This window comes from Myotis yumanensis, unplaced genomic scaffold (genome assembly GCF_028538775.1).
Source record: "Myotis yumanensis isolate MYYU_CA2020_CCGP unplaced genomic scaffold, mMyoYum1.0.hap1 SCAF_6, whole genome shotgun sequence".
Lineage (NCBI taxonomy): Eukaryota > Metazoa > Chordata > Mammalia > Chiroptera > Vespertilionidae > Myotis > Myotis yumanensis.
This window is the reverse complement of record NW_027223757.1, coordinates 92414319-92434248: the sequence shown is the minus strand read 5'-3', so window position 1 is coordinate 92434248 and position 19930 is coordinate 92414319. Positions and strand designations below refer to the sequence as shown.

At 42.9% G+C, this 19930-nt stretch overlaps 1 protein-coding gene across 1 annotated transcript in view; it reads right to left on the bottom strand.

The window, feature by feature from the left end:
* The window catches only part of ILRUN (inflammation and lipid regulator with UBA-like and NBR1-like domains), a 106346-nt gene that overhangs the window by 8851 nt on the left and 77565 nt on the right, over positions 1-19930 (bottom strand). The window contains exon 4 of the mRNA XM_070418731.1: positions 17809-18137. Coding sequence (XP_070274832.1) covers positions 17809-18137 — 329 coding nt within the window. The remainder of the gene's footprint in view (positions 1-17808; positions 18138-19930) is intronic.

Genomic DNA, 19930 nt, shown 5'->3' with positions numbered 1-19930 from the left:
AGTACAGGGCTTAGTACCAAGTTCTAGCCTGATCCTATAGTGCAAACATGGCGTGATGAGGCCCTGCTCATCAGAGGGGACACCTGGTTGGCAAGGGCCAGAGACTAAGCCTTGATCAAACTCATTAGCCTCTCGTTAATTAGAAATAAAACAGTCTGGACAGGAGTAATGGGCAAGACAACGAGGACTCTCCCAGAAATCCTCAAACCAGGCCCTTCCCTTGATGGATGCCAACAGCCTGGGGAGGCTTCTAGTGGGACAATGGTGCCACATCAGCATGATGGGAACATCTGCAGATGCTTTAACCCTGATGTTCATGCCACTTCATGTGACAGTCCTCAAAACTTCACACATGTATTTTATGCACTGGCTGAGGATGACTGTGAGAACAAGCCAAAGAAAATAAAATAAACCTACTTTTAAGCATTAGGTCTGATGGTAGGCAGATCAGTTCACAATGTTTTGGTTGTGCCAAAACTGTGTTTAAGAAGCTTAATTCAGGAAAACCAAGATGGCGGCATAGGAAAACACGGGAAATTGCTGCCTCCGACAACAACTTCAAAAATACAACTAAAAGACAGAACAGTCATCATCCAGAACCACAGGAAGGCTGGCTGAGTGGAAATTCTACAACTAGAAGGAAAGAGAAGAGCACACAGACTCAGAGGAGCTACGAAAGTAAAGTGCAGAGGTACAGAGGCTCTGGCGCGCTCGGGGAAGGGCTGGCACCTGAGGACGCGGCTGTCTTTTTGAATCGGGAGGGAGTCACAAGCTCCCGACTGCTCTGAACTCCGGTTCCGGGAAATCTCTGGGGTCCCCCGGCTCATACGGGGAGAAACTAGACGGTCTGGCAGCAGGCAGAACTCGGAACTTGAGGGCAGCTTTCCCTCAGAGGTGCTGGCGGCAGTTACCGGGACACTGAGACACACGGCCCCTTAGGGCAGGGCTGATAATCAGCCATAGCTGCTTGCTCCGCCCTGTTGATTCCGAGACCCCGCCCCTTCCAGGCTGCTGCAAAGCCTTTTGCATATGAATGCCCAGGGCCTTTGCAACCTGACAATTACCTAACAAATTGCAGCTGGGCCAGACAGACTCAGAACTTCCAAGAGAAGGCCCAAGGCCCCACAGCAGCTTGCATTGCTTCTCAGGTGGGCCTCATCTGGGCACCCCCAAACCCCCCAGAAAAGGGGAATCTGCATATCTCTTCGTAGCTCCTGCTGGGTAACCTCAGGAAGAGGCTTAATTAGCACCTCCTTAGATCCAAGAGCCAGTGTACCCAGTGGTCAGAGTGGGACCATCCAGATTACAACTCCTCAGATCCATAAGGAACACACTCAGGGGGCAGACTCAGTGAGCACCAAAGCCCCACTGAAGCAAGTCTTGCCCCAGAAGGGTGTCTTCAGCACAGAAGTTCTCCCACTGCAGACACAGCTGATTCTCACAGCCAATTGGCCTGGAGGTCAATTCCTCCCAGTGTCACCTAAAACAATCAAGGCATAACTACAACAAGACTGTGCACAAAGCCCACAAGGGGGTGCAACAAGAGTGTCCACCTCAGGTAACTGGGGAGGTTGAGCCACTGGGCCCTGTAGAACACCTAGCACACAAAACCACTCTACCAACACAGGGAAGCAGACAAAATGCGAAGACAAAGAAACAGGTCACAAATGACAGAAATGGAGGACAGCAAACGACTGGATATAGAGTTCAAAACCACCTTTCTAAGATTTTTCAAGAATTTTGTGGAAACCGCCGATAAATGTAGTGAGATCCTCAAGAAATCTAATGAGACCCTTGATGTTGTGATAAAGGACCAACTAGAAATTAAGCATACACTGACTGAAATAAAGAATATTATACAGACTCCCAACAGCAGACCAGAGGATCGCAAGAATCAAGTCAAAGATTTGAAATACGAAGAAGCAAAAAACACCCAACTGGAAAAGCAAAATGAAAAAAGAATCCAAAAATATGAAGATAGTGTAAGGAGCCTCTGGGACAACTTCAAGCGTACCAACATCAGAATTATAGGGGTACCAGAAGTAGAGAGAGGGCAAGATATTGAAAACCTATTTGAAGAAATAATGACAGAAAACTTCCCCTACCTGGTGAAAGAAATAGACTTACAAGTCCAGGAAGCTCAGAGAACCCCAAACAAAAGGAATCCAAAGAGGACCACACCAAGACACATCATAATTAAAATGCCAAGAGCAAAAGACAAAGAGAGAATCTTAAAAGCAGCAAGAGAAAAAAAGTCAGTTACCTACAAGGGAGTACCCATACGACTGTCAGCTGATTTCTCAACAGAAACCATGCAGGCCAGAAGAGAGTGGCAAGAAATATTCAAAGTGATGAATAGCAAGAACCTACAACCAAGATTACTTTATCCAGCAAAGCTATCATTCAGAATTGAAGGTCAGATAAAGAGCTTCACAGATAAGAAAAAGCTAAAGGAGTTCATCACCACCAAGCCAGCATTATATGAAATGCTAAAAGGTATTCTTTAAGAAGAGGAAGAAGAAAAAGGAACTCTTACCATTTGCCACAGCATGGATGGAACTAGAGAGCAGTATGCTAAGTGAAATAAGCCAGTCAGAGAAGGATAAATACCACATGATCTCACTCATTTGTGGAATATAATGAACATCATAAACTGATGAACAAGGACTGATCCAGAGACGGAGAGGCATTGATTGGACTGTCGGGCCTTGGAGGGAAGGTAGGGGAGGGTGGGGGTAAGGGGGAAAGATCAACCAAAGGACTTACATGCAAGCATATAGGTCTAACCAATGGACACGGACAACGGGGGGGTGAGGGCATGAGGGGGGGGTAGGGGGTAACGTGGGTATAAGGACACATATGTAATATCTTAATCAATAAAAAAAAAATATATATATATATATATATATATATATATATATATATATATATATAAAGAAGCTTAATTCAGTTACAAGCATGCTGAATCTATTTTTTAAAACCCCTGTAAAAAAAAAAAGTCATTTTTTATATTTAACTTCTGTAACACAGTTTTTCTGTTGCTCTTAACTAACTTCTACAGCCCTGTTGGGGACCTTCTCATCTATCCATCCATCCATTCTCCCTCTGCCCATTCACCCCCATTCCCTCATCATACATCCCTCATTCTTTCTCCCTTCATCCTCCATTTTCCCATCCATCCACAGCTCCCCCTGGCCAAGGGCAACTCTTACAGCCTTTACCTACCCTCTGACAAATCATGAAAATGACTGTGAAGAGTAAAACTCAAAAACTGTGAATGAGAACACATTATTTAAAGTTCTACAGGGAGAAGGAGGACACTGCTGAGTCTGACTTCCCCTTTCAGGAAAGGCTTCAGCAAGAGCTGTTTGCTACTTGTAATTCTAGCGCAGATGGGGTCTTGGCAGACAGAGCTCTCTCCTGGCCATGTCCTCCAGTAGAGGAGATGCCTAAAAAGGAAGAAAACTGGCCAAGAGTCTCACTGGGGAGGACACCCAAAAGGAGAGAAACTTATCCAAGTTCCTAGCCATGTGGCCACTGGTGTTGCACTGTGGGAGTCCTGTGAAGGAACAGGGTGAGGCTGCTGGTCCCATCTCCTCTCGGAATTTCCACTGGGGTCCCTGGTGCCTTCTGTCAACTACATTTTCCTCACACGCCATTGTCTTCCCCATCTCTCTTACAATGAATTCACACCATTCCCCCAACCCCCCAAGTGACTGGCTAATTGAGAATAAACTGTGTTTCCTTGGTCCTATTCAGCCATATTTGGTTTCATCTCGCCACTCCCCTGCTCAAAAGCAATGTTGGCACTGCTTCCTTTCACATTAAAAGTAAACTCTCCTTTGCTTGGCTTTCAAAGATCTTCCTCCAAAATTCGCCCCACCCTCTTTAAGCACATCTCACTCACCACGTCAGGCTGGCCAGTGTCCCGTGAACACATCTTGCCTGTGGCTGCCTCTGGGTCTTCCTGCATGTCATACCTCTTTCTTCCAATTCAGCTTAAATCTATCATCTATGAAGGTATCATTCTTCTGGCTACTCCAAACCACATTGATTTCTCCTTCCTCCAAACTTATATGAGCATTTAAAAGTCAACTGGGACTCAATATACTCTATCTTTACTGGCTCTCATTCTTTCCTATGAGCTAGGCTCGTCTTTGTGGCCAGAAAGCAAATTCTTTGAAGAAAAGAATTAGCACCAGCTGAGCATCTAGAAGGCCTCACTAATCGACTAATAATATTGAATCTATCTCTGTGTAAAGCAAAGTTTTAAGTGACTTTTTAAAAATATCTCTATTTCTATTGATTTCAGAGAGGAAGGGAGAGGGAGAGAGAGAGAAACATCAATACTGAGAGAAAATCATTGATTAGCTGCCCACTGCATGCCTCACACTGGGGATGGAGCCCACAACCCAGGCATATGTCCTGACTGGGAATCGAACTGTGACCTCCTGGTTCATAGGTCGATGCTCAACCACTGAACCACGCTGGCTGGGCTCAAGTGACTCTTTGAGCACAACAAAATACCCAGGACCATCTTCCTCTGCAGGTGAATGTCCACAGCTTTGGAAAGGATCTCACTTTTAGCTGAGCTGTCAGAACAGTGGTTCTCAACCTTGGCTGCACATTAGAATCACCTGGGAATCTTTTTAAAATCCTGATTTCTGGGCCTCATCCTCCAGAAATTCTGTTTCTTTGTTACTAATGTTGTGGCCTCACCCCATAACAAAGAAACAGAATTTCCAGAGGATGAGGCCCAGAAATCAGGATTTTAAAAAGATTCCCAGAGAAACCAAGATGGCAGCATAAGTAAACACCGGAAATTGCTGCCTCCCACAACAACTTCAAAAATACAACGAAAAGACAAAATGGACATCATCCAGAACTACAGGAAGGCTGGCTGAGTGGAAATTCTACAACTAGAAGGAAAGAGAAAAGCACACTGAGACTCAGAGGAGCTGCGGAAGTTAAGTGCAGAGGTACAGAGGCTCGAGCGCGAGCGGAAAGGGGCTGGCACCTGAGGATGCGGCTGTCTTTTTGAATCGGGAGGGAGTCACAAGCTCCCGACTGCTCTGAACTCCAGTTCCGGGAAGTCTCTGGGGACTCAGGACTCATACGGGAGAAACTGGACTGTCTGGCAGCGGGCAGAACTCAGAACTTGAGGGTGGCTCTCTCTCAGAGGTGCTTGCAGCCGGGACACTGAGACGCGGGGCCCCTTAGGGCAGGGCTGAGGATCAGCCATAGTTGCTTGCTCTGCCCTGTTGATTCCCTAAGACCCCGTCCCACCCAGGCTGCGGCAGAGGCTTTTGCATATGAATGCCTTGGCCCTTTGCAATCTGAAAATTACCTAACAAATTGCAGCTGGGCCAGACAGACCCAGAACTTCCAAGAGAAGGCCCAAGGCCCCACAGCAGCTTGCATTGCTTCACAGCTGGGCCTCATCTGGGCACCTCCGTACCCCAAAAAAGGAAGGGAAACCTGCAGATCTCTCCGTAGCTCCTGCTGGGTAGCCTCAGGCAGAGGCTAAATTAGCACCAAGAGCCAGTGTACCCAGTGGTCAGAGTGGGACCATCCAGATTACAACTCCTCAGATCCATAAGGAACACACTCAGGGGGCAGATTCAGTGAGCACCAAAGCCCCACTGAAGCAAGTCTTGCCCCAGAAGGGTGTCTTCAGCACAGAAGTTCTCCCACTGTAGACACAGCTGATTCTCATAGCCAATTGGCCTGGAGGTCAATTCCTCCCAGTAATACCTGCAACAATCAAGGCTTAACTACAACAAGACTACAACAAGACTGTGCACAAAGCATACAAAGGGGTGCACCAAGAGTGTCCACCTCAGGTAATTGGGGAGGCTGAGCCACTGGGCCCTATAGGACACCTAGCACACAAAGCCACTCTATCAACACAGGGAAGCATAAAAAATGCGGAGACAAAGAAACAGGTCACAAATGACAGCAATGGAGGAAAGCAAACTATTGGATACAGAGTTCAAAACCATGGTTATAAGGTTTTTCAAGAATTTTCTAGAAACCGTTGATAAATTTAGTGAGACCCTGGAGGATATGAAAAAAGACCAACTAGAAATTAAGCATACACTGACTGAAATAAAGAATAATATACAGAGATCCAACAGCAGACAAGAGGATCTCAAGAATCAAGTCAAAGATTTGAAATACGAAGAAGCAAAAAATACCCAACTCGAAAAGCAAAAAGCAAAAAGAATCCAAAAATATGAAGATAGTGTAAGAAGCCTCTGGGACAACTTCAAGCGCACCAACATCCGAATTATAGGGGTGCCGGAAGAAGAGAGAGAGCAAGATATCGAAAACCTATTTGAAGAAATAATGACAGAAAACTTCCCCTACCTGGTGAAAGAAATAGACTTACAAGTCCAGGATGCACAGAGAACCCCAAACAAAAGGAATCCAAAGAGGACCACACCAAGACACACCATAATTAAATGCCAAGGGCAAAAGACAAAGAGAGAATCTTAAAAGCAGCAAGAGAAAGAAAATCAGTTACCTACAAGGGAGTACCCATACGACTGTCAGCTGATTTCTCAACAGAAACTTTGCAGGCCAGAAGGGAGTGGCAAGAAATATTCAAAGTGCTGAATACCAAGAACCTACAATCAAGATTACTTTATCCAGCAAAGCTATCATTCAGAATTGAAGGTCAGATAAAGAGCTTCACAGATAAGGAAAAGCTAAAGGAGTTCATCACCACCAAGCCAGCATTATATGAAATGCTGAAAGGTATTCTTCAAGAAGAGGAAGAAGAAAAAGGTAAAGATAAAAATTATGAACAGCAAATACATATTTATCAACAAGTGAATCTAAAAGTCAAGTGAATAAAAAATCTGATGAACAGAGTACACTGGTGAATATAATAGAACCAGGGGGGAAGGGGTGTGGGGGTGCAGGAAGAGACTGGACAAAAATCGTACACCTATGGATGAGGACAGTGGGAGGGGTAAGGGCAGAGGGTGGGGTGGGAACTGGGTGAAGGAGAGCTATAGGGGGGTGGGGAGGGAAGAGGAACAACTGTAATAATCTGAACAATAAAGATTTATTTAAAAAAAAAGATTCCCAGGTGATTCTAATGTGCAGCCAAGGTTGAGAACCACTGTCTCAGGAAGCCCACATATTCCCCCTGCGGTACAAGAGCTTGTAACCTTCCATTCTGCATCTGGTCCTGCCAGAAATGCAGTTACAGCAGACTTAGCTGAGGACAAGTCATTTGAAACCTGAGCATCTAGGCCAGGAGAAAATTGTCACACTTGTGAATTACACTTATCTCTTTGAACCTGTAATTTTGCTAGTCCTAGTTTGAGAACTTTCATCAGAAATTAAAATGCTAAATTCAGAGTATAGGTAAGAGAATGTATCATTACAATCAAAACAAAATATTCTGGCAACCTTGGGAACACTAGCTCTGTTTCAGCTCTAAGACTGCCCAGCATCACATCAGCGTAAAATAATACTCAGAGCCCCAAATCAAATAAAAGGGAGCAAAGCAGCTCTGAAGCTGTTGAGGTACAAAAGGGAGAGTTCCTGGAGATAATTTTTATTCTCAGTTAGATAGTAATGTTACAAACAACAAAAGACATTTTCTAAGGCTCACGGTGTTTGCTTAATTTATTTTTAATGTACACATGACCCACGCCAGTTCAAACACCAGCAAGGCTGGCAGGGCTTTCCTGGCTCCTCAGGGTTTTCAAAAGGGATTCATCGAAATATCACTAAACCAGAGGCTCTTGGCAAACCCCTTTTGGTACAGAATGTGCTAATCTGCCAGCAAACCTGAGGCAGGGGTGGGGGTGGGGGTGGGGGTGGGATGCAGGTTCCTCAGTTGCTTTGCGTTGCTTCCTCCTTGGTCACAAAGTCGTTTGTAGCTGCTGAAGATGAACAAGGAGATCTCTACAAGCTGACACTTAGTATATAAACTACCTTTAGAGAATAGCCAACAGACTTTGCTTCTGCCAGCAAACCTCATCAGTGTGGTCTAGAAGAACATTAGGCTCAACCTGGGTTCCAGCCCATGGCCCAACCCCAATTTCACCCCCAATTTGCTCTGTGAATGTGAGTAAATCACAACTTCCTGATTAGTTTGTCAAATAAACAGTGTAATTACAAAACTCACAAGTGTTGTGAATTAAGAATAAAAGCAGTAAAGGTGGCCTGGATAACTTGAAGTGGTTTGTTTACACATTAGACACAGTATTTTTATGTCAGTCCTTGGACCTCTTCTCTATCTCTACCAGTGGTCCCCTGGCAGGGCGATTCCCCTCACTCCCCTCACCCCCGCCTCTGCCCAAGGAACATTTGGCAATGTCTGAAGACATTTTTGGTACTTAAACTCAAAGTTGGGGAGGTAAAGGCCAGAGATGTTGCTAAACATCTTATAATGCATAATACCACTCCAACCCAACACTGTTCCGGCCTGGAATGCCAGTAGCGTTAGTCCACTGGCTAAGAAACCATGCTCTACACTCCGGCACTCAGTGCACTGTAGCCAGTCTCACTGCATTAGATGCCATCCACACAATACAACTCTCCAATTTTCATCTCCACCCAGACCTCTCTCCTAAATTCTATACCCAATTTGGATATACAATAGCCCACTTGACACCTCCATTTGGATGTTTAGAGAAACTGTCCACGTGCCCAAAATGGAACTCCCGATCACTCTCCACCTCTACCCCAGCCTTTCCCTTCTCCACTGATGGCAATTCCATCCTAAATTTAGTTGCTCAGGCCAAAAACCTTGGTGTCATCCTTTACCCTCTCTTACATCCCCCATTCTGACCTACTAGCAAATCCTGTTGGCTACAAACTGGATCCAGACTCGGACCTTCTACCTCCACTGCCACCACTCTGGTCCAAACTACTCCCCCACTTCCCCTGAATGATTGTGCTAACTTCTCTACTGTCCTCTGCTTCTATGCTTGCCCTATATTCTCCACACAAGAGCCAGAGTGATCTTTTTACAACCCTAGGACAGACCACATCACCTCTCTGCTCACCTTTCATGTTCCTGTCACTCAGAACAAAAGCCCAAAGCTTTGCAAGGGTCCACAAAGCCCTCCATGACCTGGTTTCCGTCCTCCAACTTCATCTCCCTCTACTCTTCTCCTCACTCATTCTGTTCCTTGAAAAAACCAGGTAAACTTCCACTTCAGGGCTTATACTGGCTGTCCCTTTTTTCTAAAATATTCTTTTTCAAGAGAGCCTTTATAGAAATAAAATCCAACTTTAAAGGGAGTAAGATAGCCCCTAACTATGTTCTCGTTCTGAAATGCTAAGTATGTTCAAGGGAGATTTTACATTTGTTCCAGAAAAATAAAACTCCAGAGACTATCTTTTGACAACGATCAAGGAATACAAATAGGTTTTGTGACTGCAAGAGGCATAGGTGTTGTTGTCACAAGAGTGAGCTAGTGGAAATTTCAATTTCAACAAAAACCTAAACCCAATTGACTAGGGAGGTTCTAGGGCAGGGGTGGGCAACCCCTGGCACGCCAGTAAATTTTGCTGGCACGTGAAACCCTCTCTTATAATCTTCCATTTACAATTTTTTTTCTTAATATCGACTTTTTTATTTTTCAGATAAATTCAGTGTAGGTGCATCTTAGATAAATAAATAATTTTACATAACAAGTTATCTTAAAGACCATAAACATGGATTGACGAGAGAGGGGAAGAGCAATTTCTATGCCTCTGCCTTAACTCTCCCTGCCTTCCTAGATCCAACCAGTATTTTGGTTTCATCCACACACACTTGTGAATCTTTGTTCTCAGTGATGAATTTTGTTAAGTCTCGTAATAGGAGTAGCCTGCCGGATGAAAGTAGTAGCTCGTGCATATCTCTGAAGGCCACAAAATATAAACCTGATGTAAAATCTCTGTCATCAGTGATGCAGCAGCAAAAGTCCCACTGATAATATCAAACGGAGTCATAAAGTTTTCTGTCGGACTATCAGTGTACATGTATACATTAAAAAAATAAATGTATTTTTCATCATCATATACTGTGTTTTTGTCACTCGAGTGAATTTTATTATTTCTTCAGGGTTCTTCACATACGTACACCTTAAGAGATATCAAGTAGGCGTAACACGTTCTCAAAAAATTAGGGTTGGCACGCTGAAGAATTTTAAGTCAGAGATTTTGCTGGTTTGGGCACGCACTCACAAAAAGGTTGCCCACCCCTGTTCTAGGGAATCTTTTCCCTTCCTGTAGGCTAGAGATAAAGGCTGATTTCTGTAGCTTCCATTGTACTTATGGGGAGAGGGGCTTATTATAGAGAAGTCACATAATATCTTGTCTATAACGGGCTTGCTCCTCATTTTGCCGGGAGTTGGTCCATCCTTGCTGCTTGACACAGTCGCTGCAGGAAAGAAACATCTGCACAGCATATGTTTCAAGGGACCTGGCGTATATAGCATACTGTTCTTAATATGTTTGCTCCCCTTAGCACTATGTGTTTTAACCAAGGTCACCTCTCCGAGAAAGGTTGTTTCCCCAGGTAGGGATTTTCCCCGGAAGTTAGGGAGGGAATAAAACCTCTTAACTAAATGCCACGCGGGTAGTTAATCACTTTAACTACAAACAATCACCCTTAAGCTACATAATCTTTACTCCCTGGAATGGAGATAAGAAACGCCCTAACCTTTGCAATAGAATTTGACAGGATTAAAATCAACTGGTATAAATACAGATGTAACAAGACAACAGAAGACAGAACCTAGGGACAGAACCTAGGGACAGAACCTAGGGACAGAACCTAGGGACAGAACCTAGAGACAGAACCTAGCGAGAGAACATGGCAAAAGATCCTGGACAGAACCTGGCTACAGAACTTGGCTGGAGAACCTAAACAGAACATGGCAGGAGAATCTGGAGAACCTGGCTGAAGAACCTAGCGAGAGAACATGGCAAGAGAACCTGGACAGAACCTGGCTGGAGAACCTAGAGACAGAACTTGGCTGGAGATCCTAACCAGAACCTGGCTGGAGACCTAACCAGAACTTTGCTGGAGATCCTGACCAGAACTTGGCTGGAGATCCTGGCTAGAGATCCTGGCTAGGCTGCTGATCAACTGAAGGCTGTCTCCGTGTCATTCCTTCTTCGCCGACTCCGTCCACACCTTTGGGGACCCCTGGACCTGCTGGGGTTGGACCCCAGCATCATTTGAAATGTAGCAGTATACTGCAGAAAGCATGTCCTCCCGAGCCCACAACTGTTAGCTCAGCTGATAAAAATGTGTGTGTGAACACTATCTATATTGGAAAGCAATGGAGTGCACTGTTAGGAGAGCAGCCTTGAGAGTAAAAGACAACTGCTTTTGTTCATATTCTGATTTCAACACTCTCTAGCTACATGACCTTGGGCAATTCATGGGATCTGTGTACCCTAAGTCTCAAAGCTGTGAAGTAGGGCTAATAACCGTACCTGCAGCATGGTACTGTTGTGTGGACTAAATGAAGTAACGCACATCAAACACTGAGCCTGCTACCTCTGGGGAACAAATACTGGAGGTTGGGAGGCAGGGAGGTGACTGGTATTTTTTGTAATAAGCTTTGTAGAACTACTTGGCTACTTAAACTACGTGCATTGATAATTTTAACAATAAAAATTAAATTTAAAAAGCCCCCAGCACAGTGCCTAGCACATAGTGTTCAATAAATGGTAGTTTCACGGCTTTGATGATAGTACTTTCAATGGCCTCTGGGGGTAGCATGCTTTGCTACCTGTCCCTTGTCAGAGAAGACGCAAGCTGGATAAAATATCAAGTGAAACAGCTTTCCTTCCAGCTTCTCCTTCAGCCATCTTTAAACCTTTCGTGGAAAGGGTCTGTATCTGAGAACAGACTCATTTCATGGCAGTGAAAAGTTAGTTACACTGCCCTCTATTGCCTCACTTAAGTATTAGCCCAGATGCCGAAACCGGTTTGGCTCAGTGGATAGAGCGTCGGCCTGCGGACTGAAGGGTCCCGGGTTCGATTCCGGTCAAGGGCATGTACCTGGGTTGCGGGCATATCCCCAGTGGGAGATGTGCAGGAGGCAGCTGATCGATGTTTCTCTCTCATCGATGTTTCTGACTCTCTATCTCTCTTCCTTCCTCTCTGTAAAAAATCAATAAAAAATATATATATATTAAAAAAAAAAAAAAAGTATTAGCCCAGATAAGGACACCAACCACCTGCCCTGTGGTCAAATTCAGTGCCCTCTGAATTGGGCGAATGAATTTGGGGGTGGTCAGTGGTTGAGCATCGACCTACAAACCGATCAGGGCACATGCCCAGGTTGCGGGATTGATCCCCAGTGTGGGGCCTGCAGGAGGAAGTCCATCAATGATTCTCATCATGGGTGTTTTTATCTCTCCCTCTCCCTTCCTCTCTGAAATCAATAAAAATATTTTTTTAAAAAAATGAATTGGGCGAATGATGAGCCCAATTTCACTGTCACCCTAAACCTATCCCTTATTATGTTAAACTGACCGGCTACTTCAATGTAGATAATAAGAGTCACAAGCCATTAATTACATCCTCAGGCCCATACCGCAAAAGACTTGCTTTTTTCAAACCTTCCCCTCTAGTAGCCTCTACTACAACTTTTAAACCCTCACCTAAACAGAGGGAAAATAACTCTTCTATGCTTCAGTCAACACAGATAAGCAGCAGGTTAGAAGTCAGCTGATTTCTGATGTAATAAAAGGAGACTGACTGCTCTAGCTTCAGATCCAAAATGTACTAAAGAGTGGCTGCCGGGAAGAGAGAGGGGAAGAGGAGCAGGTGGGAATGTGGGCAGGCAGGGCAGATGGCAACCGGCAGTGGCGGACAATGGAGGAGAGAGAACCTCCCCACCAAGATAATAACAAGTTTCTCCTTCTGAACCAACACTTGGCGGAAGTAATAACAGTGGCTCAGACTGTAATCCAGTTTAAAGGAAGAGTATATGACATACACCAGCTCCAAACATTTTTTAAAGTAAGAACAAACACAAAATAAGGGCTATAGTCCAAGTAACAACATAAATACATTTGGGATTCTACTCAGCTCCCAAATGTAAATTATTCCTCTCAGAGAAAGGAAGTGAGGCATCTGCTATCCTGAACAACAGCCCCTTGGGTTTTGCCAGCCACACTCTAATCCCCAGCTGTCCTGAATCAGATCATTTGGTTGGTGTCTTATTCTTCTGTAAGGCCCTCTTAGAAAATATTTAGAGATTTTAAAAAGTTACTGGCAAATAAGAAAAAGGGGTATCTAATTTTAACAGGAGTTATTTTCTCCTTTCACACCTCTAGGAGGTATTTTTTCACTACTTTCACATTATTCAAACAGAAGCTATCTTGGCCTGCAGAGATGAATCAGAGAGCTAGAATTCATGACAAGAATATCCTTGAATCAACAGAGTGAGCACGTACCCTACTGTGACTGTTTGTCCTCTGAGATTCTTGAGCTAATCACATAAAAATGGTTTCTTTAAAACAGCAGCTGACCATCACCAATACTTGATCTGACTGTTCACCTAGGACAGGTCAGCCACAATTGAGCTGACAATGAGGCCAGCCAATTTCTAACAAAAGGGAGGAGTCAGATTTATGAATCTTTGGAGCAAGTCCGAATATACTTACTTTTCTGACTCCCTCTGACAGTTCACACAGGGAGGAGCCGGGGTTGTGGGATGGAGCTAGGGCTGGTGTTCCCACTCAGAGCTTCCCCCCAGGCAAGAAGCACAGTCCAGAAAGCTAATGGTTATTTAAGGGCAGCTGGGGAAGGGCTCCACGGGTGTCCAGTTCCTAGCACTGACAGATGGGCCATTATGTTGACACATCCACCCAGTCCTCACAGAGCAGGTGCATGAAGCAATCTTTTCATTTAATCCTACCAACCTTAGCAAGTTAAACTGTAACTATGGAGGCAGCAGGAAACGGTAGCTGCTACTAAAACTGTGGTCATGGGCTTCCAAGAGCATCTTGTTCTCTCCCAGCCTTAATGGCAGGCAGGGAATTTCTTTAGAGTAACTCAAATCTATTGCCAACTCAGTGATCCTGGACACCAAGGCATCAGGTACTCTTCCTACTCATCCAAGAAAACACTTGCCCCCAACTCTAGAGCCTCAGGGGTCTCTTCATCCTTTCTATTCATTCATAAATAAAAGGCACTATTTATTATCAACACCACATGGTTTATGTACCTGGAGAGTTATAAAAATATTTTATTTTTATCAAACAAGAAAAGAAGTCACTACTTTTAACGACTCAGCAAACGGGAATTCTTAAAAAAGATGGCAAAGGCAATCCTCAATTTACATATCAACTGCTTATTTCGACTGGGCTTCCTTCATGCCTTGCTTGATAATAACTGGTGCTCAGTGAATGCTTTCACTCAACACATTTTAGTAATGTGGCACCTGGATTTGAATCTCAGCTCTGCCTCCCTCTACTAGCTGTGTGATACTGGGCAAGTTACTTAGCCTCTCAGAGCCTTTCTTAACAGAAAGTGAGATGAGGTTTGTAAAGTACTGGCAGCACACCTGGGCACACAGGAACAGTTAAAAATACCCCTGATGTGTACCTGATCTCAACACTTTGTTAAGTGCACCATTCAGAATCTCAAAATTTAAGGCTTTTCTTATACAACAATCAAGCACAAAATGTGGTCTTGATTGGATCCTGGTTTGAACAGACAAATTCTAAAAGACACTTAGAAATCTGAATGTGAACTGATAATACTGAGAAATAATTGGGAACTGGTAATATTGGGAAATTATTATTAATCATTAGGTAAGTTAAAGGTATTTTTGAAAATCCTTATTTCGTAAAAATGCATATTAAAGTGGAAAAATGTCATAATTTCCTTTTAAACATTTAAAATATTTCAGAAAATAAAGGATGGCAAGTTAACAATTGTGAAACCTAAGTAATGAGTATACAAATGCTTATTATACTATTCTTTCCACTTTACATTTGAAATTTTTCATATTACAAAATTACAACAGTTTTCTAAAAAAAAAAAAAAAGAGAGAGAGAGAGAGAGAACCTCAAATGCCACTTTTAAAAATAAATAAATCTCTATTCTGAAGCCAAACACAAATGTTTAGAACTGTGAATTATCCCTGCTTTAAGATATCTATTAAGTATAGTTCCACTTTTTTTCAAAGCCATTATTTCATCCACTGTTCCTCAAAGGAACACAGTATAGCAGTGGAATTTATCTCTCATCGTCTGTTACCCACATCAGGACCTCACAACTCTTCCACATTCTGCCCTCAGCACTATAACAGTTCTCCACACCATTGTCCTTCCTGTCTTTCCATCTGCCCATTCTTTGAAAAGCTCTTTCCATCAACTCCAGTTCTGCCTTCTCTAACTCTAACCTCCAAGAATATATAAAAATTATACATTTGACTGTTGTTCTCTACTGACCAAATTCATACTTGTCCTGACTGAACTGGATGCATGTCTTGTCACTTTTACAGCTGTACTATAAGCTGCTGGCTGGCAGGGGCCACTTGTTTTATTCTTCAAGTCCCCTACTGAACAATGTACACTGCTCTAAATAGTGCACAAATCTGTTAGTACTTCCTGATGACTGTTTACACCAGGGGTCCTCAAACTTTTTAAACAGGGGGCCAGTTCACTGTCCCTCAGACCGTTGGAGGGCCGGACTATAGTTTAAAAAAAAACTATGAACAAATTCCTATGCACACTGCACATATCTTATTTTGAAGTAAAAAAACAAAACGGGAACAAATACAATATTTGTATTTGCATGTGGCCTGCGGGCCATAGTTTGAGGACCCCTGGTTTACACCGACCCCATTCCTTAGGAGCCTGAGAGGCAGAGCTGACTCAACTTTAGCCAGAATTGCTTCCAGATGTTCACATACGTGCTTTATGAATAGTATTCTACTTCAAGTTAGAAAAAAGGGAGGCTCCAATTTCTCTTTGGGATCTAAGTGCCACATTCTCAATGTATTAAAGCCCAAAGTCTCATCAACCCCAATGAGAATCTTACTCTGTGGTTCTTACAAGTGCTGCTTCTACATGACCCTGCAGCGTTTATGAAAACCAATTTAGGTAACATGTATGAGTTCATCAACCTTAAGAAATATCTCAACAGCCTCACCACAGCTCAGCCATTCCAAAAAAGCAGTATGCTGGAACCTTAATTAAGGCTGATAAGTAATTCATTCTGACAGCGCACCCACAAACACGCCAGGGCAAAGAGAGTTGGTTAAAAGCATCAGCCCAAAAGGAAAAGAAAACAACTAACAGGTTCATGACTCAGGAAGATGAGTGCAGGGCCCTAGTCAGGAATGCCAGCCCTCTCCTAAGACTACAATGATGGCTGAGCCAAGTAGTTTGATCTTGAGTAAAGGAGCTTCGATTATAGAAAACAATGGATCAACTAATTGGTTTTGCCTCCTCCAATTCTCACCTTCCCATTAAACTCAACTGCCTCAAGTTTCCGTTCTACCAAGGTATTTTAGAACAGTCATACTCTGAAGGGTTAAGATTAAGACAGACAAATCTGGAGCAACAGGAATGTACAGGAAAGTCTTTGATTAAGTGTTAAGATGTGAAGTCTTTCCTCAAATATAGGCAATTTACTGGTTTATCAATTTACTTCTCTAATTTCCTGGAGAATTAACATGACTACACAGAACCCTTTGTGACTATTCAACCAACCAATAAATTAACCCTTTGCTACACTATTGCTAAATGAAGTCCCTCTTACCAGACCATGTGACAAAAGAGAATTCACATTACCAGGTTTCTTTTCTTAATCTAGACCATATTTTAATAAAGCATTGGTCAGAAAAATACCATTCTTACAACAATGCAACTTGTCCCTCAAATAAACATTAATTTTATTTTTTAATTTTTGAGGGTAAATTTTGAGACTTAACAGTTATATGATTATATAGATGGGATGCTGGCCTAACATGCAGCATTATTAATCAGAGAAGAATGCACAGAAATACTCACAGGCCCCAATACGTGAACCACCTACAACAGTGAACTCTTAGCATAAGGGCTTTATTCAACCAACCAAAACCAACAACCAGGAACCATCACCCCCTTAGCAGTGTGTGGAAGACATTGTCAATCAACTAGCATAAGGAAAAACAGATCAAGAAATCAAACACCTAGAAGTGTCTCAGAACAATCATAAACGTAAAATCATAATTAAACAATTCTCTCTTATTCCCCCACGTGAAAAGTCAAAATATCACTTGGGCCACTCTGGGTTGTAGATGAGGGAGTAGATGGGCCACATAGACTGAAAAGACATCAACAAGAAGACATGCAAACAAGGTAAATAAAGTAAAAGCCCAGCAACAGTTAGGATAAATAATTGAGCTTGCCTTTTTCCTCCGAAAACAAACAAAACAAACAAAAACAAGAATCCCACCCAAACCCCAAAAAATCAAAGTAGGAACCAATTCCAAAGGTGTGTTGTTGTTGCTCAGTATACATTAAAAATGGAAGCATGGCTGGCGATATTTTGACTTTCTTTTCTTAAAATGTAAAGGTAAAGAACTTTGTTCTTTCAACACCCAAACCAGAGCAGAGAGACAGTAGTAAATTATAAATGTGGATGAAGTAATATCCACAGGACATGAAGATGGGGGAGGGGGGAGGGGAGAAGGGGTAGGTTTTGTGTTGTTGCTGTTGGCAGGAGAGCTAAGCAGTCTTAAAGAACATTCTAGGATTCAAGGTTTGCCATGAAGGGGTATCACAAATCCCAAGGCCCACCACCTACCCCTTCTCCTCTTCTCCAAGGGCACCTACCTTACTGTAAGTCACTACTGATAAGTTGTTTGCGTGACTGCTGGGGGACAGATTTACAGAGTTCTGTGAGAGTCTATTCTCATCTTGCTCGGTTTGGTCAGGAGCAGGAGCCCATGTGTTTTTGCTGATTGAGTCGAACTCGGAACCCCCAGGGTCTTTTAAGTTGTTTTCATCTGATTGTCGGTTCTTTTGGGGAGAGGCAAACGGGTTGAAGTTTCCTTCTACCTTGCGATGTGGCTGTGTGTTGAACTCCGTTTCGAAAGATGACAGCTGCTGCGTTACTCCTAAAAGTCCACCCACCTCCACACTGAGAATCACCCAGATGACATCTGAAACAAAAAAACAACTCATGTCAACGCCAAATACACCCTCAAGGCCCAAAGCAGCTACCCCCAAGAACCTCAACCACCACCCAAACCATAGAGAGAAGCGTTCTTCTACATGTTAGTTTAGAACAGTGGTTCTCAACCTTCTGGCCCTTTAAATACAGTTCTTCATGTTGTGACCCAACCATAAAATTATTTTCGTTGCTACTTCATAACTGTAATGTTGCTACTGTTATGAACCGTAATGTAAATATCTGATATGCAGGATGGTCTTAGGCGACCCCTGTGAAAGGGTCGTTTGACTGCCCAAGGGGTTGCGACCCACAGGTTGAGAATCGCTGATTTAGAAGCTTGCTCACAAAATAGTTCAGTACATTTGCATTGCATTTTTGGTTCTACATTTTTGGTAATGTCAAGTTCAAGCTCTGGAACAAATTCAGTAGAGGTCTATGAGAACCCTGAAACTATTTGTAAAAAGGGTACTAGTCGATTCTGATGCACAGCCATCTTTGGAAATCATTACTCCAGAAGGACAATTATCAATAGAAACCTAAAATCTATTTTTCCAGAATTACAAGTTCTTAGTGGTCTTTGCTTATTTTACATGTGTTTAACTCAGAAAACTCAGGGCATGCATAATTCCTGAATAAAAAAAAGGTTATTATTTCTAAAATTGGAAATTATAGATTGCCCCACCACCACCATGGCAATTTAGAGAGACCATACTGTTCAAACTAGGTCAACTGAGAGTGAAAGATGGAACTACTAATAATTGCACCACTATATATGTGTAAACCTGGCATATTAGGACAGATCTCACCCTGGCTATACCACAATATATGTGAGCAAAAGATACCAAAAATTTAGTATGTCTCAGACTTTCTAAAATAATCTAACGCCAACTTTACCTTTCTGTCAGATAGGGAAACCCTACTATCTACACTGAAACCATAAGAGATATGTTTTAAAAAGATGCCCCATAGAACTTTTGTCCCAATTCAGTTTTTTATTTCCTCAACTACTGAAGCTAAGGGTTCAAAAAAATAATAAGGAAAGTGGCAGTTTCCTCTATGTTCAGCACCTCAATTCAGAAAACGGTGGCATCAACTTTACTGCTGGAAGGTTTTTAAAATGCAAGCTACAGAAAGGCCAAGAAGCATTTCAGTGTGAAGACAAATATAAAAAATTGTCCCAGTTCCTAAACAACTGTAAGGTTGATAGGAAAAGGCAAATAAACCTCATCAGTTAGCTACATGAAAATACAGATAACATAAAGTAAAGAGGATAGTGAAGGAATTGAGGAAAATCTCTTGGGCTATGTTTATTATCAATTTTCAATTTGGGTTCTGTATCTGAGGAAGGGGATCTTAGGGTGTCAGAGAGCAATAAATACTCAATTTGAGGTCAGTGGTTTGAGAGTTGTACGAAGAACTGGGTTGCATCCAAACAACTATGATCCAGAGCCCTGGTAAGTGAAGATGCAGTGACATCTGCTGTTCACTTCAAGAAGTAGCAACTCATTTCACTTGAGAATAGGAAACTAAAGCCACTAGCAGCATTAGCAGGACTCACAGGAATGGGCATCTCCAAACACACTTGTCATTAAAGCAAACGTAAATCCTCATGCAACTAGTACCATAAAAGTTATACCTGTTGATTTAACACTGTAAGCCAGGATATGCAGTGTGCCACTTCACTCAGAAATGTGGGACAGTGACAGGTGTGGTGGGTCAGAGGACTTTCATTCAGAGCTCTGAGTCAATCTCATAAACCAGTACGATGTGGGCCTTAAAGAA